Source organism: Schistocerca nitens, chromosome 10 (genome assembly GCF_023898315.1).
Source record: "Schistocerca nitens isolate TAMUIC-IGC-003100 chromosome 10, iqSchNite1.1, whole genome shotgun sequence".
Classification (NCBI taxonomy): Eukaryota; Metazoa; Arthropoda; class Insecta; order Orthoptera; family Acrididae; genus Schistocerca; species Schistocerca nitens.
This window is the reverse complement of record NC_064623.1, coordinates 23882710-23907899: the sequence shown is the minus strand read 5'-3', so window position 1 is coordinate 23907899 and position 25190 is coordinate 23882710. Positions and strand designations below refer to the sequence as shown.

Sequence of the window (25190 nt, the reverse complement as noted above, 5' to 3'; positions counted from 1 at the left end):
GTTGATCAACACAATTTGTGGGCAACACAGGCAAATACGAGTGTATTTTTGTGCATTGATTTTAATGTAATGTTGTTTGTAGTTATGTTTAGCACTGAGTTACCTAGTGAAATACTGAAATATTACAACACCAAAGTTCTAACAGTCTCCAGATAATGACTTCAGTACTAAAATTAAACCACTGTAGAGAGATAAGTAAGTTATGACAGTAGCACGTAGATATTCTTATCTTCCCATAATGCTTGTGGACAAATTAGAATTGATTTTACTCATTTTTCTTGTTACAAATTGCTTTCGTGTAATTAGAAACTATCACAACATAATGTAGAACAAAAGCAACTGAAACACTTACTTTAAATTCAGCTGCAAATGAAAACTGAACTGATTCAGAAAACAACAACTGAACTCAAGTAAGGCAACAATGTGCAGTAGCTGGTCTTGGCTAAGTATGGATGGGAATAGCTGATAGTGCTATTGATATATCTGTAATTTAAATGTATTGACAGCTTTGTTGACTATCAACAGTGTGTATCCTTCTTTCGTTGTATGACTGAAAATCAACTCACACACGTGACTGCAGTCTCAGGCAACTGAAACCACGCTGCCTGTGTGTGTGTGTGTGTGTGTGTGTGTGTGTGTGTGTGTGTGTGTGTATGTGTGCACGTGCACACACACACATATATGAGTCTATTATTGTTGAAGGCCAAGGGCGAAAAGTTTTAATTGTGTGAGTCTTTTTGTTGTGCCTATCTGCAACTCAGCATCTCCACTATATGGTGAGTAGCAACTGTCCTTCTCATAATATGTTACATTCCATCCTAGATTTTCTGTTGTTTGACAGTTGTGAACGATTGTAGCCTGGTGACATGGTGCATGATCATCCCTGAAAATTCCATCATTGTTTGCAAACATGAAGCACATGAATGGCTGCAAATGGTTTCCAGGTAACTGAGTATAACCATTTCCAGTCAATGATTGGTTCAGTGGACCAGATGCCCTAATCCATTCCATGTAAACTCAGTTCACATCATTATGGAGCTACCAGCAGCTTACACAAAGCTTTGTTAACAACTTGGGTCCATGGTTTCATCTGGTCCACATCAAAGTTGAACCCTACCATCAGTTCTTACCAACTGAAATCAGGACTCATCTGACCAGGCCTTACTATACCCCATGGCAACATCAGCGAACAAGTGCAGATTGCTGCACACACTGTCTGCCAAATCATTTATGTATACAGAGAATAATAGCGATCTTATCACACTTCCCTGGGGCACTCCTGACAATACCCTCATCACTGACGAACACTTGCCATCGAGGACAGTGTACTGGGATCTATAACATAAGGAGTCTTTGAGGCTCTCACATATCTGTGTACTAGTTCCACATGCTCATACCTTTGTACAGCCATGTCAAATGCTTCCTGGAAGTCCAGAAATATGTGATCAGCATGCTGCCCTTCATCCACAGTTCTCAGTGAATCATGTGAGAAAAGGGCAAGCTGAGTTTTGCATGAGTGATGCTTTCTAAAACCTTGCTGATTCGTGGACATAAACTTCTCAGTCTCAAGAAAATTTATTATATTCAGACTGAGAATATGTTCAAGGATTCTGCAGCTAACTGATGTTAGAGATATTGGTCTGTAAATTTGTGTGTCCATTCTTTTGCCCTTCTTATACACAGGGATCACCTGCAATCCAGTGCTGACCAGAGTACATCACCACGTGAAGGGATTAAGCATCTGGGAAACATCAATCTTAGCACTTGGAAAGAAATTGGTGCTGTGTGAGCAGTGGCTCTGTCCTTCTGATCCCATACCTCTTAAATATGCAGTGCATTGTATCTTAGTGCTAAAAAGGTGCTGACCATAAGAGTGCATCATTGAGAGTTTACTGTCACAGGAGCCCATCCACTTCAAATAAGTATGGACCGATTATCCTGACTCTCTGAATCACTCACAATACAATAACATAATCATTATGTAATGTAGTGGTTTTTCATGAAGGTCATGAGGGTTCTGTCCACTCGAAAATAACAAAATTCTGATAATTAATGCAATCCAAATAAGTGAATATGTGTTTTCTCATTGCAGGCACATTTTCAAGGATGTTTGCATATGACCTCACAAGCTGTCATAATCATGTTTAAACAATTTTTGAACAACAATGATCCTGTATGGATGAAACTACAAGTCTGTGGAAAACCTCAATGCACACTCTGATCAGATACTTGAACAGCTCTAGAGTGTTTTTGAAAAGATCTCTTTGGAGACTGCTGAAATGAACGACTTGCTGCATCAATGATTTTAGAGTTTGAATGCTGTGTGGTCTTCCTAATCTGTTTTTAATTATGTCACCATTTGCTCTAAAATTTGATACCCAAAAGTTAATTGTTTTCTGTGTGGAACTTCCCTAAGGTAATCTGGAAGCACCTCTGGAAAGATATCTGGGCAGTGGCGATGGAATAACCATTTACCGGAAATGATTCCACAGTGTTACCATGTTCTTTACCCATCCACAGCATGATTACAATTCATTACAGACTACAATTTACAGTAGCTGAACGTAAATTCCATGTATTCAGTGTCCTATCCAATCCTTGTTGTTATTTTAATAATGTTACATCAGTCTATCGCTACGGAAAAATGTGTGAACAAACCTTCCAACTCCATAGATATCATTCATTTTATATAGTTTCTTTATTTTGATCCATCTTTTTTCTATCTGAAGTTTAAATTAGGAAGGATGTTTTTCTGCATCCTTTAAATGTACGTGAACTTTAAAAACTACTTCAGTGGTGGTTTGAAAAGTTATTTAGAGTTCCTAGACATCTACAACTCGTTTTATGGAAGAAGAAAATGTGTATTAGGAAAACAATTGACAGTTAAATAAACTTATAAACATTCAAAAGAAAAATATCAAGCCTTACCCAAAATTTAAAATACTTCACAAAAACAAAGGGAACTGCAAAAATGTTGACACAAACATGAGTGAACGTGGCATGAACTGGTTAATTTCTGATAGAAGAAGATAGTGACACCATCAGGATGTGAGTCTCAGTTATAAACAACAGCCAGCCAGGAAACATAACAATCCTGTTCCGATCTGCAGGTAGTATGGGCCAGCTGTACTCTCTCTTTGTAAACATGTCACAGAGACATACTGAACCAGAAAGAGCAGGATGAAATGCAAGACAGTGAAATAAAAGCTAAGAACAATTAGTGGTGTCAAAGTAATAAGGCGTAAAGAGCCTTTGGAAAATAGTAGAGATTGGGTACTTCTTTTCCCAATTGTATCATTTTGGTACCCTATCCACCACTCATAAGTCTTCACTTGTAATGAAACTGGACAGTGTGTTGCACTCAATTTTGTGTATAAGGGGCGTTCAAAAAGAAACGAACCAGAGGCATAATTACAGAAACCAGTACCTGTATGTTAGAAGTATTGACCATGGCTGTTGAGACACTTGTCCCACTGTGACACAAGGCAGTGAATGCCTGTCTCAAAAAATTCCCGGTGCTGCGATGTCAACCAGTTCCGCACATACAGCTGGACGTCGTTGTCCGAAGTGAACTGTTTGCCCCTCAGAGCCTTTTTAAGGGGACCAAAAATGGCGAAATCACAGGGAGAGAGGTCCAGGCTGTATGTTGGGTGGCCGAGAACCTCCTATTTCAATATCTGCAGGAGTATTGCGACTGTTGGCCATATGAGGCTTTGCATTGTCATGGAGCAGAATGACCCCACGGATAAGATTGCCTGGTCATTTTGATTTGATCGCTTGGCAAAAGGTGGTCGAGGTTTGCAAGTAACGCTGGGCAAAGTGTGTGGTATGCAGATAGAATAGCTAAGTCTCAGGATAAAATTAAAACCGTATGGTCAGTCGTAAAGGAAGTGGCTGGTCTGCAGAGACAGGTCGAGGATATAGAACCAGTGCGTAGTGGGAATGTCCGTGTTACTGATAAGTCGCATATATGTGCAGTATTTAATAATCACTTTCTGAATATAGCAGGTGAACTAAATAGAAACCTAGTCCCAACAGGGGATCATATAGCGCTCTTAGTAAAAAGTGTTCCGAGACTGTTACCTGAAAAGCTCCTCCATGATACTGACAAGAGGGAGATTGAGTTAACAATTAAATCACTACAGACCAAGAACTCTCATGGATATGACGGGGTATCTAGCAGAATACTGAAGTATTGTTCTATGTATGTTAGCCCAGTACTTAGCCATATATGTAACTTTTCCTTTAGGAGTGGTCGGTTTCCTGACCGATTAAAGTACTCGGTAGTGAAGCCACTTTATAAAAAGGGAGACAGGGATAATGTTGACAATTATAGATCTATTTCTATGCCATCGGTGTTTGCTAAAGTTATTGAGAAGGTTGTATATGCAAGGTTACTGGAGCATTTAAATTCACATAATTTGCTGTCAAATGTTCAGTTTGGTTTTAGAAATGGTTTAACAACTGAAAATGCTATATTCTCTTTTCTCTGTGAGGTTTTGGACGGATTAAATAAAAGGTTGTGAACGCTAGGTGTTTTCTTTGATTTAACGAAGGCTTTTGACTGTGCTGACCACAAAATGTTACTGCAGAAGTTGGAACATTATGGAGTAAGGGGAGTAGCTTACAATTGGTTCGCCTCTTACTTTAAGAACAGAAAGCAGAAGGTAATTCTCCACAATATTGAGAGTGGTAATGATGTTCAGTCCCAATGGGGCACTGTTAAATGGGGCGTTCCCCAAGGATCGGTGCTGGGGCCACTGCTGTTTCTTATTTATATAAATGATATGCCTTCTAGTATTACAGGTGATTCAAAAATATTTCTGTTTGCTGATGACACCAGCTTGATAGTGAAGGATCTTGTGTGTAATATTGAAACAGTATCAAATAACGTAGTTCATGAAATAAGTTCGTGGCTTGTGGAAAATAATTTGATGCTAAATCACAGTAAGACTCAGTTTTTACAGTTTCTAACACACAATTCAACAAGAACCGATATTTTGATTGGACAGAATGGGCATATTATAAGCAATACGGCACAGTTCAAGTTCCTAGGAGTTCGGATAGATAGTAAGCTGTTGTGGAAAGCCCATGTTCAGGATCTTGTTCAGAAACTAAATGCTGCTTTATTTACCATTAGAACAGTATCTGAAATAAGTGACACTTCAACATGAAAAGTAGTCTACTTCGCATATTTCCATACGCTTATGTCGTATGGTATTATTTTTTGGGGTAATTCTTCTGATTCAAAAAGGGTATTTTTGGCTCAAAAACGGGCTGTTTGAGCTATATGTGGTGTAAGTTCGAGAACCTCTTGTCGACCCCTATTCAATAGTCTGGGAATTCTGACATTGCCCTCACAGTATATATTTTCTTTAATGTCGTTTGTTGTTAGCAATATTAGCCTATTCCCAAGAGTTAGCAGCTTTCACTCAGAAATCCAATCTGCATGTGGAATGCATTTCCTTGACTCTTGTGCAGAAAGGAGTGCACTATTTTGCTGCATCCATTTTCAATAAGCTACCACAAGAACTCAAAAATCTTAGCAGTACCCCAAACACTTTTAAGTCTAAACTGAAGAGTTTCCTCATGGCTCACTCCTTCTATTCTGTCGAGGAGCTCCAGGAACACCTAAAAAATTAAGCAAATTCCAGTGTTACATTGTTGATTTTCTTCATTTAAATTTACGACTTGTCACCTGAATATGTTTTTTTATATTTCATTTTATCTGTTTCTAATATTGTGTTATAATTTCATGTATTGACTCGTTCCATGACCATGGAGACTTCTCCTTAATTTGGTCCCATGGAACAATAAATAAATAAATAAAATAAAAATAAATTCACTGTTCCCCTGTGCTGCACGAAGTGAATTGGAAGGGGGCCATCTTAGTCAAAGAAGAACATCAGCATAACCTTTCCTGCACTTGTGTGGATGGTCTTGGCTTTTTTTGGTGGTGGTGACTGTGGATGCTTCCACTGGAGACTTTGTCGTTTTGATTCTGGTCCGAAGTGATGACACCAGGACTCATCTCCAGCCACCACTTGTTCCAGGAACGCATTCCCTTCCTGAGCATAGTGCTGCACATGAACAAGACAGTGGGCCATTCGACATGCTTCCTGGTGTGGTTGAAGACTGTGGGTCACCCACTGGGCACACCCTTTGTGCACGTGCAGTCGTTCCTTCATGATGGCGTGAACACTTGCGATGCTCAATTCGACCATGGCAGCTATGTCAGTTGGCAGTCCTGGGTAATGAGTGCATCCACCATCTGGACAATGTCATCGGTAATGCAGTGTGGTGCTCCAGACTGTGCATCATCGGCTAATGACACCTGTCCTTCTCTGAAGCGCTTATGCAATGCCTTGACTCTTGCAAGGGACATGCAGTGTTTGCCATACACTTGTGACATTCATCAATGAATGTCCATTCCTCCTACTCCTTCCACTGTCAGAAAATGAACACCTCTTTGCTCTTCTGTTGATACCTCCATGTCAGTGTCTGCAATGCGACTGGCAGCGTTGGACGAATGATGCACACTGCTGTTAGCTCTGTATAGTCACATGACGTGCATACATGTCCTCTAGCGATGGGCTGTGAACTTTCATGCTCTGCTCAGAACCACACCTCATTACACATGCCATGATATTACTCTCCTGTCACCAGTTTGCGCATTCCAGACTCCGACTCATTTCTTTTTGAATGCCCTTTATACATTACTTTTGTATCTGCTACTTTAGCACATAACCAAATTCATCAAGTCAGATCTGAATCCTATAAAATTTCTGTGTACTGTGATACTCATAACTTAGGTTTGTTATTTTGTTACTTTCATTCATTCAAATTCATTTAACGTCAGAAGTATAATCCTGTAACTAATGATTTTGAATGTTACAATAACAACTGCTATGAAAACAATAATTTTGCACTATACTGAACATAACTGTACAAAACCATTTGGGCTTGAATGTATTAATAATTATCTTTTTTTTGTAACAGAATTTCTTTAATATTTTGAGTTTAACATTTTGTATTCCTTAAAATTTGAGTGTCCGTTACTAATTTCCAAAGTGTTTCAGAGCAACATATTTATGCAGACTGGTGGGGGAAGATGGGGTAAAGTAGTCAGAGCAGGAAAAGTGGCCACACCATGTTGTTTGCCCTGAACAGTGCATGATCACACCACTACTACTGCTGTCAGTGAGATTGACACAGAAAATTTGTTGTATTATTTTTTAGTAAAAACCTTTCTGGTTTTCAGTTGACCTAAGGTAAGTCATTTACATTATTCTTGTTATCTCACACATGCACACAGTAATACATTTGTATAATATCAGTGTTCAAACAACATGTTATGGCTCAGAGATATAGTGCCTCGCTGTTTCTTTTGGATTGATAGTTTTGTCTGTGTACCACTAATGCCAACATAGTACACAATCATGAAAAATGGCCTCACTGCTTACTGGGAAAAGTGGCCACACCACTCGTTGGAAAAAGTGGCTGAGGCAGCCACTTTTCACAACAGTTTATTTTAAATCTGTTTGCCTCAAAGAGAGTCAGTTAGTTCATATGTCATGCATAATGCTACTGATTTATTTCTAAATCCTTTTATACATAAAGCTATAACCTGTTATTCTATCCCTTTGTCACAGTTTTAAATAGTTACAGTTTTTAATTAATTATATTTAAAATCATCTCTGTTTGGTATATGGTAAAATTCCGATTGAAAATAATAGCTGTATGGTATCAATTTATATGCTAAGGTATCAAGATGCAATGAAAGTATGACCAAAATTCAGAAGAACAAACATGGGATCCTGCTGGAGTGGAAAATACAATTGAGATGGTGAAGAATGATGAGATACCCTTACACTGATTATCGATGGAAGATCAACTATTGAGAGTCTGCCTAAACTGGTGCAAAGCTCCCAGCTCTTACAGTGAACTTTGACTGTGAAGTGCAAACTCTGCCTTCATCACACTTCCCAGATTTGTGTACACATTTAAATTCACTTCATACTGATGGTTCACCTCCTAACCTCACCTGGCTGACGCTGCCATGGCAGAAACCACACGTACTCATTCCACAATGTCCTGAACCGCAAATGTGTTTCCAGGTTCATTCAGCCTATGCGGACTATGTGCCATGCTATTTGAAGCACGAAGACACATTGCCACATCGGCTTACTGCACCACCACCTCCATCTTCACTGTCTCAGCAGCCTGTTAATTTTGTTTGTGTGCATGCCGTGTAATGCTCCACTTGCTTGTCTGAACTGTTTCCTACAAACTTTCTGAGCCATTCTCTGGTGACCACGGTTATCCCATCTGTGCCGATCAGGTTACTTCCTGCACCAGCTGCGCCATTTGTGACGCAAGGGCTGTACCCACCTGCCCCTCACGTAGGCCCTTGGCGATGCTCTGCATCCTCTGCTACCTCGTCTGTTACTTTACATCACAATTCCACCACTGACAGGGACCCTACACAACTACCTACCTCTTCACCATCTTCTCATCAGCCCATGCCCTACCCTGTTCCACTGCAGCACATTCCCGTGGGCAGATTCTCCAAACTTCCCCAGCTGCAGAAAGAGAACCCCAAAATACAGTTTACCTCGGTGAACAATATCTTGGGCATTTGTCGAATAATTAATGACAGTACTTATTTTATTTGTGTTATCAGCCATTTCTGTGGTAGAACAGACCTTACATGTGATTTGCTTCTCAACCCACCTACTAAATGTAAATATGTCACCGAGAAGCCTCTCATCGTTGAGTGCGTGTCACACCTTCTATCAGAGCGATACATCACATTATCCACAAGATACAACTTCAAGATAGAACACCTTTGCAGCTGTGAAGGTATCTTCAAGTGCTGGTTGGTTCAGAAGACACGCCTGATGTCACCTCGTGGTCACTGTGGCTCGTCAAACTTCCCACCGATCTACAACTTCATTTACTTTTGCAGTCTGCCAACACATTGGAATCTAAACTTCAGTTGTCAGATCAGGCATACCATATCATCTACCACTGGCAGCTTCTCCTTATGTCTGGCTCACTGCCTACCTGTCCCATGCACACCCAGCCAGTAGAGGTCACGTGTGAGCTACTACAGCTCAACAAGCTACCTCTCTGCCACCTGGTGGCCTGCTGCTGGCTTTTCCTGCTCTGTTCTCTACTGCTTTCCTCTCAGCCTCCCAGCTGACCTGAAACACAGCTCATCAGATGGCTCAACTATATCACAGCCCACTCCGCATCCCACGTACCTGCAGTGCTGGTACCATTTGAACTTTGGTGACTCGGTGAGGACCTGTCATCCCTCCTGTGCCTTCCCAAACTCAGCACGTGGGCTGATTTAGGCCCGACAGCTTGTGGCAGTGCTACAGGCCACTGTTACTCACATCAGTCATCCTACACAGTGGCTCCTCCGAGCGGCAGAGTCTACATCTCAGACTCTGCAATGAACTCACATTTCTGGACAACACGGACACACGCTAGTGTCACTCCCCTACTTCCTGAATTCTTTTGAACCTTCTTCCTATGGTGCTAGTTCTGTGCCCTGCCAACAACTCTGACATCACTGTCCATGGTGCCACTGACCTCCAGCTCCAGCTTGTACCAGAACTACAATTCTGTTAGACCTTGCATGTTGCTGATGTGGTTTGATTTTCTTAAGCATTTTGGTCTCTCTCCCAACCTTCATTTGGCCACCTTACTCCACTGTGCAACCGGCACGTGCATTCCTGGCTCCTTCACTCCTTCCCCTCTGCCCCCCACCACTAGATCAGTATTGACCCCCTTTTTTGCACTACCTCCAACTGCTGCCATTTGACGGCAAACTTTGTCAACTCATTAGCTGAGCCTGCAACTCAGTGCTGTGAGATCAATGCCCTCTGCTCCAACAACAATATCCTTCATCAGCTGATAGCCAACATTTCAGCCAACCTGGCACACGCTCTCTGCACAGTCAACAACCTAACTGCTTTGCGGCTGCTTCATGTCGTGGGTTGTATATCCACACCCGTCACTCCCTCACCCCTGAACACACTTCATAAATGTTGGGCCAGTGACATTCAAACAATCAATGTTTTGTGTGGTCAGACACTTCATCTCTTGATACATGTGTGTTCCTTCCATAGGTTATACATTACAGAAGATCCTCCAGTTCATTATAAGACCCAATGCCTAACCTCTAAGAAACTTCGTCATTCAAAAGCAGCCATTCATAAATTCTTAAATGCAAGAATCGTGCATCCATCGAATAGCAATTGGTCATTGCCCCTTCATCTAATCCCTCAGAAGGATGGTTTGGTCTGATTGTGCAGGGACTACTGCAAGCTCAATGCACATACTATTATGGACAACTACCCTATTCCTCACATACAACACTTTGCTTGACAATTCAGTGGGGCATGGATTTTTGGCTTGGTTGACTATCAAAAAGCATATTATCAGATCCCTATGTACAAAGACCACATACCAAAAACAGCCGTCATTATGCCATTCAGTCCTTTTGAGTACTGCTTTATGCCATCCGGTCTCAAGAATGCTGTTCAGATGTGGCAACAGTTTGTACTTCTTTCCCTACCTTTTTGCTCTACCTATCTTGCTGACATTCTCATCTACTCTATCTCCACTGAGTGGCACGAGCAGCACTTAACACAGGTCCTTAAAGTGCTTGCCGATACAGTGTGGAGATTAACCGTACCAAATCACAGTTGCGCTACAATAGTGCTAACTTCCTTGATCGTACTGTCACGACTGAAGGGAAACGTCCGACATTAGACCGTGCCTCTTTTATTGGTGACCTACCGTTACCAGAAAACTACCATATCTGTGCAGATTTCTCAGAATGGTAAATTTTTTCCTGTGCCATATACCTCAGCTGCTTCTCTCCAGACTCTGCTGACAGATGCCATGGCAGGCAAGAACATTTCTGTGGTGTGGACAGTACAATGGTCTAATGATATGATCCACAAATTCAGTGTTCTTGAGACTTACCTTATGAATGCCTTTACACTTGCTCACCCACTTACTGATGCTTACATCTCTATCATGACAGACATGAGTGCACTGTCAATCAGCATCATTCTTCAGTTACAGGTCAGTGATATGACCGGACCTCTCCATTTTTTCTCAAAAAACGCTCCCCTCCTCAATGCAACTGATCAGTGTTCAACCAGGAACTCCTTGCAATGTATGAGGTTGTGTGATACTTCCACAAGGACACTGAATAAGATGAAATCACTATTTTATCAATCAAAAACTGCTCACAGATGCGCCCTGTAACCCTGATAATGATCTTCCCACTAGACATTTCTGTTATATGGACCTCATTAGTCAATACACCACAGATGTGACTACATCAGGGGACCTCATAATGCTGTCACTGATTACATGTCACATGTGCAGGGCATTTCATCTTCCTTCTGCAGACGATGACTGAGACCAACAAAATTTACAACAGTACACTACCAATGTATTGACAGTGGGGTCCCACATGTTCCTGGCTCCTCCCAGCCAGTGCTGTGTGATACCTCTACAGGTGCTCTCCACCCTCTGGTCCTGTCTTCCCTGCAACATATGTTCTTTTTGCCATTCATGATTTTGCACACCTGCAAATTAAGGCTACCACATGCCTAATGACAGACAGTTTCATGTAGCCTCCAGTAAAAAAACGACATGCATTTCTTACCTTGCTGGCATAGCAAGGTTGGTTGTCATGCTTGACCCCTCTGTAGGACAATGCGACAAAAGAAAGGATGGTTCCTTCATCTACATCTCAACCTTGTGGGTCCTCTTCCTCCTCCAGAAGGTTTTATGTTCATACTACCTGACACTGATAGTGCCAGCAGATGGGTGGAGGCTGTTCCCATCTCAGACATATTTGCTGATCTGGTCACATGAGCCTTTGCCACTACACGGCCCTCCCAGTTTGGCTGTCCGTCTTCTATAATGACCAACCAAGGGAGACAATTCAAGTCACTCCTCTTTACCAGGTTATGCAGCCTGTGTGGTGTCAACAAATTCCACATGACCGCGTATCACCCCCCGAGCAATGGACTCGTTGAGCATTGGAACTGTACACTTAAAGTGGTCCTCAAGTGACTTCAGGCTCGTAGTCAGAGGCTGTTCTGTAGGTGTTACTCGGCATCAGAACTGCCTTTAAAGATGACCTAAATTCTTCCATAGAAAAAGTTTGTTGAAGATCGAAGACTCCGAGCTACTTCCCCTCCCCTCCCCACCCCCCTCTACGCTACCGAGCTCCCCTCCTGTCGAGCGCATCCCACTCACACATTACTAACATCCACACTTTCCCCCCACATGCTCCCACCATACTGTGAATGTTTGTGCACAAAGACCTAGAAGATTGCAAGATTTTTATGCTCCAGGATGACGTAGTCTGAGAAGCATTTCAACTTCCTAGCTCCAGCCTGCACAGGGGTGCTTTCACACACAAATAATACTTTAGACATTTGCCTCAACAGGAAACAGCAGACTATGTTGGACCTTTGACGAGCAACCTCTGTCAAAATCTGATTCTGAGATGTCATCCATGCCATGGCTTCCTCTGTGTGTGACAACTAATTGTCTTCCATGCTCACCTCTTCTCGCAATATTGTGATATTCACGCTTGACATACCTGCACTATGTGTTGAGGATCACTCTCTCCAACTCAGAGATGGCACTCTCTTCATTCTCTGTGGTTCTCCACATACACTTGATGATTCAACATCTGCCCACATCACTCTGCTCGGCTCCCTCCATCTTGTGCACGGTGCCAATGAGGGCAACATCACAGCTTCCTTTGACAACAACGGTCACCTCTCTATCACGGTCCTGCTCTTTGTGCACCCTCTCTCTACAATCCTTCTCTCTTGAGTGGGCAGACCTATGCATCCTCCTCACTGGCTTCAGAACTAAATGGTCTCTGGTGTCCACAACCTCACACCACCTGTGGCCTCGAGAGATGGTCCACTCACGTTTTCGTCACAAGCCTGCTGTGACACGATCGGTCGCACAGTCTTGCACGACTCCTCGCCTGATACCGACCGGCCGCCTCTCCACCACTTACCGGTAAAGGGTCATTTGTTGTTTTCCAGAAGGCTTTTTGCACTATTCTCTATGAGCAACTTGTAATCAAATTGTGTGCCTATGAAGTATCACCTCAGTCTTGCGATTTGATTAATGATTGCCTGTTAGAAGGGTCACAGTTTGTGTAATTGATGGGAAGCCATCTATTATAACCAAAGTGATATGTGGGGTACTCGATGGAAAAGTTATAGGTCCTCTGTTGTTCCTAATCTATATAAATGATTTAGGAGAAAATCTGGGAAACGCTCTTGCAGTTTTTGTATTAGAAAAGATGTCTGCATGATGCAAAATGTGGCAGTTCACCCCAGAAGATAAAAAAAATTTTGAGTTCCTCCACATAAGTACTAAAAACTTGTGTTAAATTTTGGTTACGTGATAAATCACACAAATTTAAAGGTTGTACATTCAATTAAGTGCCTAGGGATTACAATTACAAACAACTGAAATTTGAACCATCACTCATGAAATTATGAGAAGATGTCAAACCAAAGACTATGTTTTATTACCAGAATACTTTGAAGATGCAACTAATCTACTAAAGAGACTGCCTACACTACACCTGTCTATTCTCTTCTGGAGTATTGCTTAATGTTATGTCATCTTTACCAGATAGAACTGAAAGAGGACATTGAAAAAGTCAAAATAAGGGCAGCTTCTTTTGTATTATCAAAGAATTAGAAGAGAGTGTCACAGATATTATAAGCAAGATGGAGAGGCAATCATGAAAACGAAGTCATTTTTCATTGTGGTGAGATTTTTTCATGAAATTTCAATCACCAACTTTCTTGCTAAAATGGCAAAATACTTGGTGTACTCCCACCCACATGGGGAGAAATGAGCATCACAGTAACATAAGAGATATCTGAGCTAGTGTGGAAAGATTGAGGTGTTCATTTGTCCCACATGCTGCTCAAAGTGGAACAGTTGAGAAAGAGAGTACTTTTACAAACCCTAAGCCAATATACTTAAGCATGAATTGTGGACTAATTATGTAGATGTAGAAGTCACACAAAATTTATGTAGAAAAGTAGTAGTGTAAAAATTACAAACTTGTGCCATGAATATTGGTTAGAAAGTTACACTATGTATAATCCTCAAGGGCAGTTTGCATTTGGAAGCACATAGAGTAGAATGTTTACAGGGTATGTGTGAAACATTGTATATGATTATGAACGGGCCAAAGATGCTAATTTTAATATTATACCACCATGCCCAGAATGTAGATCAAAAAATAAATCACCAGCAGCAAATAAACAAATTGCAAAACCTTAGAAATATTTCAGGAAATAATCACCCTTATAAAATGAAGGAAAAAGATGTGCAATATGATGGCAGGTACATTAGAACAGTATTTTGCTAATCACATACAGTTGTTCAGACCTGGTGGAAACTTGCAGTAACCGGCAGATAAATTCCAAAAATCTCAGTTAAACAGTGAGAAAGCACATTTGGAAGTTGCCAAAAACCTATGAATAAAATTTAATATTTTTCAATCTCGCAGTGAAGTTTATATTGTTTTAACAAGTGAGAGGCCATTTAAAAAGCTTTCTGAAAGTGGGACCTGTCATCATCTACTCAAGCCTTAGAAAGATTCTAGTTTATTTGAGTACAAGGCTCTGCAACAGATTAAAATTTTGAAACCCTTTTAGTTTACCACAAAAATAATGTCACATGTCCTCTGACTGACAAACTTTTCAGTGTTTTGCCACCTTTGTGATTTTGTGCTTTCATATTTCCAGTAAGAAACCACTAGACCAACTTAAATGCTCACTTAACACAAATATAGGATCAAACTTCTAGGTTTACTAAAGAAAACCATTTGACTTGTAAAATCTAGATGTAAGTCACCAGAATTACAATTTATAGGACACTTACCTCATACACTGTCCATTTATCATCTTTTGTGGCAGGTTGTTGAGTAAGACCAAGTGTGAGCTGATTCAAGTGCTGATCTTGAACAAGTACTTCTGGCTTATCCATCCATTTACTTATTTTGATTTTTCCAACTGGACATCCTATGTCTTTGTACATGCTGAAAATGTGAATTTGTTAGTTCTGTTCACTGATAAGAAACTGTTCATTTTTAAAAATACACAGTCTTGAAGTCTGTTGCCTTTGTTTTTCCCAACATGACTCCTACATGGTGAGTGGTTGTCTATGTCCATAGAGTTATTTGTGCCCCGACACCAGGTAGACACGAAACAAGACACCAGGCGATCACAAAACAAGTAGCAGTTTCAAACCATGAACTAAAAGTTTTATATCAAACCCTTCTTCACAATCTACAACAGTTAAGTTTTGTCTTCTGTCAGTATCTCATGAAAATGAGCAAAATGCTGATACCAATTTAGCAAGACTGTAAATAGGTATTTAAATAATACAGCTACAGCCAATATTTTCTTATCAAAGATGATCTTAATTCAACATATTCAGGCTAACGAGCACTAAGATTTTAATGATTCTACATAGAATTTGCAGCTCAGTTAGCTCCCATTTCAACCACAATGTACTCCTAGATTCTCAAATAAAAAATTCTGCACAATGTGAAACATAGCAAAACCAAGTTATTCCACCCACCATTATTCTACTCCTTTTTAATACTATTTTTTTTTGTTTATCTGTTGACTATGTCCATCTAAGTCACTACTCATCATAAGCTAATTGAATAAAAAACAAACAACTGGTCTTATAAAATAGCTGAATGCTTTATTGAAGTTACAGAAGATCTAGAAATATCCTGATAATGAGATAGCCTATATGTAGACTTTTTAGATCACTGTATTACCACTTGTACAATTTTTCCTTTAGTTTCCCACTTTTCTCAGACAGTATCCATAAATTTTAGACAGCCTTAGTTTTAGGTGGAACAGTGTTGAAATTTTTATTACAGTCATTATTATTCAATTATAACCACCTTTTTACAATGTTTTTAAAACAAAAAATTATTAGAAAACATCTTCACAACAGGTTAGAAACAATAGCAGAGGTGTTTGATTTAATAGCATTTCACTCTTGTGTTTGCATCTATAATTATCTAAAAGAAATATAGCATTGCACTCTGGTATTTGTATCTACAATTATCACAAACAAACAAGATTAACTTAATTTTTCCAATGGGTTACAATGGGTAGTGACTTTGGCCCATCCTGTATATATAAATACTGTTCATACAATATTTTACGTAACCTTATTGCACAGTCTGCTGAATTTAATGGTGTGTTTAATTTTTCTTAAAACTTTGTTAATGAAGAGAAGTTAGTACCATAATTCTAGTTGTCTCAATGTCACATGACTAGAAAAAAGTCAAGAGCTAATCAGTAAATTTTGAGGGGATGGACACAGCTAGCCTTGATTTCACTCTTTACAATAACCAGTCTCATTTTTCCATAAACTAATTATGTTAGACAAATCTGAAATTAAATTTCAGCCACATACAAAAATATTTTCATTACTTGAGAATTTGCTTAATTCCTAGATTTGACATTATTCTTTTGCTGCCTTAATTTTTTTAAAAAATCAAATAGGGCCTTTAGTTTTCCGAATCATCCATTTATAATTAAGAAATTTTCTAAAGTAGCTAAATTATGAACCTGGAGATTTTACACAAAAATAATTCACCATGGAGATGTAGAGTGTATTAACCAAATAATAATATGAATATTAATACTTTTCTAATCACCTACTATTCAGTTAAACCAAATTATTCTTGAGTTGAACAATCAAAAGTCTGCACTGAAATTTTGGCAATATTATAAATAGGATAGATTGCTACTAATAGTAAAGATGATATGTTGAGTTGCAGATATGCACAATGAAAAGACTGTTACACACTGACACACTGAGCTTTTGGCCACAGACTTCTTCAGAAAAGAAAGGAAAATATGAGTGCGCACGCATGCACACACACACACACACACACACACAAACGCTGCATCTGGCTCTCTGGCCATACTGTAACTGTGGTGTTGAACAAAAGCACCGGTCTGGGGTAGGGAAGAGGGAAGTAGCAGGGTACAGACAGGGGAGAGAAGAGCGCTGTCTGGCAGCACGTGCAGGACTAGATGGTGTCAGGACAAGGCTGATGCAGAATTGGGAGGCTGTGTGGAGGAAGCTGGGGGAGGGGAGGAAAGGCTGTATGGGAGGGATTTTTTGGTGTGGAAGGAATGGCAGATGTCTAAATGCAGGCACTCTCGGTGATTGGTTGGTGTAATGTGGACAGAAGTGTGGATGGAACCATCAGAGAGGATGAGGTCGACATCCAGGAAGGTGGCACACTGTACTGACGAGGATCATGTGAAGAGGATGGGAGAGAAGGTGTTGAGTTGTAAAGCAGTAACAATAGGGCATCTTGGCCTTGAGCCTAGATGCAGAAGATATCATCAATGAACCTAAACCAGACCATGGTATTAGGGTTTTGGGTGTCTAGAAGGTGTCCTCTAGGTGTCCCATAAACAGGTTGCCATAAGGGGGTGTCATGCAGGTACCCACAGCTGCATTGTAGATTTATTTGTGTACCTTCCCTTCAAAGGAGAAGTAGTTTTGAGGAGGACAAAGTTGTTAAGGTGTATAAGGAATGATGTAGTAGGTTTTGAGTCTGAAGAATGTTGGGAGAGGTGGTGTTCAAAGAGGCATAACCATGGGTGTGAGGGATGTTGGTGTATAAGAAATGTGGCATCAACAGTACCTGGAGGTAAGGGTGTGGAGTTGATGGAGAGTCAGTGATGGAAGGGTTTGGTACCTTCGGTCTGGCAGGCTCAATTACAGGCAGCTGGATGGAGTTGTTATCCTTCCGATAAACTTTCCAATTTGGACTTATGATTTCGTGGCTATTCATTTATGGTTCCAGCAAACTCTCTGTTTTTAATACTACCTGAACATTAAAGCCTTCAAGTAGCAATACTAATTCTGAGACTTTTCCTCGGATGCTCCTGAGCTATCTCAGCACAACTCACAACCTGCCCTTGCAGCTGTACTTCCACCAGTACCTCTTCTCCTTCTTTCCTAAGTTTCTCTTTTATACTCTGCTGGTCTAGCTACCCCAGAAGAAAAGGATATTGTGGGGATGGGGCTTACTCACAATCTGTGTGATTATTTCCAGGTGCTCTGTTTTGAAATTTCCTCACAGGTAAAAACTTTGCACCAGACAGGGACTAAAACCTGTGGCCTTGCATTCTGTGGGCAAAGGAGATGATGTTCTGGAAGTAAAGCTATGAGGGTTTGTCATATGTCATGCTTGTATAGCTGATTCAGTAAGAGCATCAGCTGCTAAAGACTAAGCAGGATTGAGTTCCAGTCTGACATACAGTTTTAACCTGCAAGGAAGTTTCAAATCAGTGCATGCTCTTCTGCAGAGCATTCCGGGTCATTGAGGAAGCTTAGAGAGGCAGCATTTCTGATAGTCTGCGGAATGATTCCAACAAATAAGGATGACTAAGCATTTTATGGAGGATGCAGCCACCCAGTTTTTTTTTTCCCCTCAGTCCAATTGCGTGGAACAGGAAAGGGAATATCTAGCAGTGGTGCAAAGTACCCTCCATTGTGCACAGCAAAGTGGCTTTCAGAGTTTGTATATAGACGCAGACATACCAAATGTTCAAAATGTTTTCATTTGATGCCATTACAGTACATTACAAATACACAGAAGTCTTATTTCTCAGTATCACATTAGTTGTTTTGACTACTCCAGTTTGAGTTGCATGAACATTTAATTTTTAAGTTCGACCTTTTGAATTGACACAGAATTTTTGTAGGGCTCTGGAAGAACTGTATTAATGTGCAGACCACATAGTTTGGCTACCACTGACACAGAAACCTAATGAGTACTGAGTACAAGGTGATGGATAACTGTTATTTCTAAATTTCACCATTTTAAAAATACACAATTAAGTACTACTTACAGCAAGTCACTTTGAGCAACCCCATGAAATACTCTGAATACAGCATGAGTGAACTCTATCATTGTTGCTGGGTTTATGGAGGTGTCATAGCAGTTACTGTAACCCGTTTCATTTGGTTTTAAATGAAACTTCTCCAACCATTCCTCACCTGTAAACAACAGTCAAATCATACTGGAAATCTAAGCTGTAATTAGGAAAGACACAGATACACAGAAAAAAAGTAAGTAATAATATGAAATCATTCGATGTAATTAAGAAGCAGCATTAAGGGGGCAAAGAGAAAAAAGAAATAAAACAGTACAGCACATCTGCCAATGCTATTATTAAAAGAATTTGTGACAAATATTCCTATAGAATGGAAATCCATCATCTAATTGTAGTTTTGATCCAGGATCTCAAATCCTTATTGTGTCACCTATTTTTGTAGGGAAATTCTTGCTTTTGATATGCTTGGTTGTGATGAAACACTGGATCATAGCAAGATGGAATAGACCCACTTGCCATAGTTTCAGTCATTAAATAATTTTTTTCTTTTGTGTTTCCTATTACAGGGAAAGGTTGGGTAAAATGGCTGGGGGTTGGCCACTGTATGTTTTTTGCCATGAATAGTGCTTCTTGCCTGCCAAGAAGTGGTCAGACTAGTTCTAATATACACTTTCTTTGTTGGCAGTGAGTTGTTCCATTATTTTTTAGTAAAAGATTTATGATTTTTATTCATTTGACATAACATATGTCATTTACATTATTCTCAATTACTTATACGCAGAGTAATATGTCTTACAACAATGTTTAAACGACGTCTTTTTGTTTACAAATGTAGTTTCCTGTAGTTTCCTTCAATTTGGCACCTTCATCTGTGAACTACTAATGCCACCATGGTGCCCAACTGCAGCAGTACATTTCTAATCTGTTTACCCCAATAAGAGTTAGTTACTACCATACATCACACTTAATATTGAACACTGACTTCTAAATATTTCTATATACAAGGCTATTACCCATCATTTTACAACTTGGTGACAGAGTCTGGAAATCAGGGTAACAACACTGAAGCCTGTTGTGAACAAAAATGCAAGTAAGGCACTAAAAAAATGATTGTACGCCTACATTAGAATGAAGAGTTCTGGAAGAAATATAAATACCTAACATTAGTCTAACAAAGATTTTAAGGTCAACATGTACAAGTTTTTGATACATTTAAAACAGTCTAAGATAAACAATTTCATCGTGTTCATCACATTTATAACCATTGGCAGTCCAGTCCAAGAATAGTGAAGTGTTTGTACTTGCGGTAGCAAGCAGGTGGCATTACTTCAGCTAAAAAAGGATTGCTGTCCACTTTCGGATTATATATGTGCACAATGAAAAATGTTTGTCATATTCATTATATATTTTTTAACTATAAATATTCAGTATGATAGACTATAATATGTAGATTTAAATATACGAGTAGCAAGCTTCTATTAATAATCATGTTTTGGTGAAAATCCAACTTTCTTAGAGCAGGCACTTTACCCTCTGTCCCCTTACATGAAACAGTTAAATTATTATCCTTAGTGTATTAAACTAAACTTTATTATGGAATGTATAATTTTCAGACCACTAATGATAACAGTGTAATTAGTTTTTGAGAAAACATTTTCTTTGATGAAATATGCTAAATGTACAATTCACTAAAACTGTGTGCTCCTCAAAATTTGATGCCACTAATAATTATTTGTTTCAGGATTGACATATGTTAATTGTAAACTCTCATTTTCCACTTTCTAATAACATTTAAATTTTTCCAAAAACTACACATTTAAAAAATTATACTTATTCAAAATTATTGTTTCCAGATTGTTTAAATCTTAACATATAATCCAGTAAAAATTCCACTGTTATAAATTTGTCAGCCAATTTTTATTTTATAATTTTCCTAGAATAACATGTTAGTTCATAACCATTCCAATAAGAAAATTTAACTTTCCAGAAAATCCTTGGTGTGGACTTTGGCAATCCCAGTACACACTAAAATTTCGACATCATAAAACAGTGTCTATTATTTTGTCATTTTTCAAGTTTTAGTGTCTTTAAAATAGAAACAAGCTGAAAGCTGTAAAATGGAAACCTAAAAAGGAATTGTAATGCTGCTGCCTAAGGAAGAAACTGTGATTCGTATAAAATCTCCGAGGCTCCAGACTCACTGCTACACACACACACACACACACACACACACACACACACACACACACACACACACACACACACACACACACACACACACATATCGACAGAGCAAGAACATGTGTGAATCAACCATCTACTGCACTCAATAGTAATGAAAACAGAGGAATCGAGACTTCAAAAGAAGAGCAAAGAGGTCTCCCTTACATTGGAGCAAGTGCGGGTAATGAAATTCATCAAAGAATGTCTGCTGCAGTTCCAATGCTCAGCCTGACCTTTGTGAAAATGGCTGCCTCCATAAGCTGCCAGTCTTCAATAATGAGGGTATCTACCTACTGGTCTGTGATACGGGTAATGTGGTGTGCCATCTCACATAATCTGTCATCGGTCGATGACATCCATCCCTCCTCAAATTGCTTGTACCATGCCTTGATCCTTGCAATGGACATTCAGTGCTCTCTGTCCAGTTGTGGTATTCTTTGATGAATTGACAGTACTCTTTCTGCTGTCAGGACCCTTCTTTTGAAGCTTCCATTTCTCTGTTTTCAGTCCAATAGAGTACAGCGGATGGTTGACGAGTGCACGAGCTGGCTCTGTAATCACTTAGGTGTATGCCTCTGTCCCTCTAGTGGTAAGTTTGGAACCTCAGCATACTTTCTTCTGTCGGCAAAGGCACTACAGTCCCTTCAGCAATTTTCATCGTACACATTTTAGAGCCTCTGTCTTGTTTCTTTGTGAGTGATGCTAATATATAGTTTGTAGTTAATTGAGGCAACTTCACTGCCTTACGTTGATTTAGTATTTTTTGTCTCTGATGTCTTATGTCAACATCACAAATATAACAGCATTGTGCTTTACCATTTTGTAATTCCTCCATTACACACATCTTTATATATGTGCTGTTCACAAAGCATGTCAGCCTGTAGTAAGCATTCAACACATAAGGTTGCAGAGTAAGTCAGTGATGGACACTCCATACGTACAATCACAATGTAATTAGTTTGTCAAGAGTGAGCATTTGATCAATGCCACCATTTTGTTAACTGGACCAGGCTGTTCATTCTTTTTTTTTTGTCATCACTGAGCAAGTTACTACACATTGTCTGTGTTGCCACTTGTGAAACTTTTTTAGATCACTCATAGACATTGTGAGCTACTGACTTGGTGATGTTAAGTGTCAAAGTTACTAACCGAAAGTTGATCATCGTAGGTTTAAACCATTAAATGCAAATGAAATAAACAAGTCAAGTAGATTGTGTTGTGATGTTATGTCATCATTTACTTTTGAAAGACTCTATTAATTAGCTGATGAAGAGTCATGAAGATGAAAATCTATGAGACTTGAAGAGCCACAATGACAAGCAGTAAATTTACAACATCACTCATGTGCAATACAGCTCACTTTTTTTAATGTGTAATATTTTGCAAATAGTAAATGCAGACTTGTAGATATATTGCACCTTATATTTTCAGAAGACGTTCAACACTGTTCCACAATATCAGCCAATAATGAATGTTTCCAGACTGAAGATCTAAGAGGTACCTTCAATAAAAGTACAGCCTTAAGGATTATTTTCTCTGCTATGCAGCTGTCTCAAAGAATATTTGACTTATAGAATCTAGTATGTTGCACCTGATGGCAAATTTTAAGAGAGACTAATGTAGCTTGTTTTGAAATTTCACATGATGCAACGAGGAAAATATGGTCAGAGTGGAATTTATTGTGGGATACTTGTCCATCTTGTTAACACAACAATTTTTATTGATTACTGGTTTGTAATTTCACAGAGTTTTTTCCAGATCTATGGAAACAGAAGAAAAAATAACAGAAAAGATTAAACACATTCATAAAAAGAACACATAATGCTATCATACAAACTGCTCTCTGCAGCAAATATGAGTGTGTAAAATAATGTGGAAGTAACTGCCATAATTATCAGTCAATGTGAGTAGACTAGCAATAGCCATAATTTGTTGTTCTACACTTCACAAAAGTTGCTGCCAGTTACCATGAAACTCGATACATTCCACATTCACAAAAGCTCTTCTCCCTGGTGGGCTTGGTGGAACATGATGTATAACTGAATGAATGCATCACGAGTGTTGTGTTTACCCTTCTGTGCACAGTATACCTCCCATCGCTGAGTTCAGGCGAAACCTGCTAACTGACCACAATTGCCTGAGGTGCAGCATCAAATTTTCATGTGTCAATGACACAACGTGACACAAAACAGTTTTCAAAAGACAAAGGTTGGAATGGTAAAAAGTATAACCAATAACTTCCAGAATCAAAATGGCAATGACAACAACAGCAATGCTGTGATTTTAGGAATTCCTGGCATATGATTATTTTGAAATGTTCTCGGGTATTCGACTGGTGGTGTCATCCAAATGGTGCTGACTTTGTGCTGATTTGGCAGAAGCACACAATTAAGCTTACTTGTTGCCATCTGCGGTTCCCTCCCACTTCCAAACTCAGGTCCCCAGTACCTGCCAGTCAGTGTGTTACTGGGTTATGAGTCGCTTTACTCAGCCTCTGCAGCACCACTGTGGGGTCGGATCACTGCTGATGCATGATGCAGAGGAGGTATGTCTACGTGGTGTGAGCTCAGCTCTTCAATAGGCATCGCACAAATGCAACTTCTAATAGACTGTCGTCATGTTTTGAGCACGCTGGTAACTGCTGTCTTTGTCATCTCATTCTGTACCGAGACCTTCACAAATTCCTTTAAAACACAATTCCAGCAAGTGCTGACCTGTTTGAGCAACTTGGTGCCAGTATAATTCATGCTATGTCCATTGGAGATGTAGTGTTCCATCACAGCCAACTTTGTCAATTGACCTTCATCTATGTGATACGTTTCCCATATCGTCTGGACCATCTGACCTAAGTATATTTTACCACAATGGCACGGGATGTAGTAACTCATTTCTAGCAGTTCTAGGTCATTCCTAACAGACAAAAGCAAGGCTTTTCTCTTGGGTGGTGGGTGAAAAACACACTTGATGTTACTTTTCTGGAATTTTCAAAGCAGGCCAATAGATCCTGAGATTGAGTTTTAAAAGAATGTGTAGATCTGGCTACGCTTTCCGACACCCAGCATTGAGCATTTACAAAGATTTCTAAATGGTACCGGGCTCCTTACTTAGCTCAAATTTATCGCAAATCTCTCACCCGGCACAAAGCCCCGAGTGACTCGAGAAAAGAACAGGTGACTCCAGTGTATAAGGATGGTAAGAGGATGTACCAACAAAATTACGGACCAATATTCTAACATCAGTTTGCTGCTGAATTCCTGATCATATTCTAAGTTTGAATATAGTAGTTTTCCTTGAGATTGAGAAGCTTATGTTCACAAATCAGCACAGCTTTAGGAAGCATCACTCACACGAAACTCAGCTTGCCGTTTTCTCAAATGATATACTGTGAACTACGGATGAAGGGCTGCAGGCAGATTCCATATTATAGCTTTCTGAGAAGCATTTGACATTGTGCCCCACTGCAGACTGTCAAGAAAGGTATGAGCATGTGGGATATGTTTTCAGATATGTGAGTGGCTCGAACACTTCTTAAGTAATACAACCTCGTACATTGTCCTTGACGCTGAGTGTTCATCAGAGACAAGGGTATCATGAGTAGTGGCCTAGGGAAACGTGACAGAACCATTATTATTTTCTATATACATAAATACTGGAACACGTGAGGCAATACTGACCTTACGACTTATCTTAGAAGAAAGATTAAAGAAAGGCAAACCTACGTTTATAGCATTTGTAGACTTAGAGGAAGCTTTTGACAATGTTGACTGGAATACTCTCTTTCAAATTCTAAAGGTGGCAGGGGTAAAATACAGGGAGCGAAAGGCTATTTACAATTTGTACAGAAACCAGATGGCAGTTATAAGAGTCGAGGGACATGAAAGGGAAGCAGTGGTTGGGAAGGGAGTAAGACAGGGTTGTAGCCTCTCCCCGATGTTATTCAATCTGTATATTGAGCAAGCAGTAAAGGAAACAAAAGAAAAATTCGGAGTA

At 39.6% G+C, this 25190-nt stretch overlaps 1 protein-coding gene across 1 annotated transcript in view; it reads right to left on the bottom strand.

Annotated features, from left to right (window-relative positions):
* LOC126210308 (peroxidase-like) overlaps positions 1-25190 on the bottom strand; it is a 190161-nt gene that overhangs the window by 34971 nt on the left and 130000 nt on the right. The window contains exons 9-10 of the mRNA XM_049939504.1: positions 18993-19140; positions 14971-15127 (exon numbers count right to left, since the gene is read on the bottom strand). Coding sequence (XP_049795461.1) covers positions 14971-15127; positions 18993-19140 — 305 coding nt within the window. The remainder of the gene's footprint in view (positions 1-14970; positions 15128-18992; positions 19141-25190) is intronic.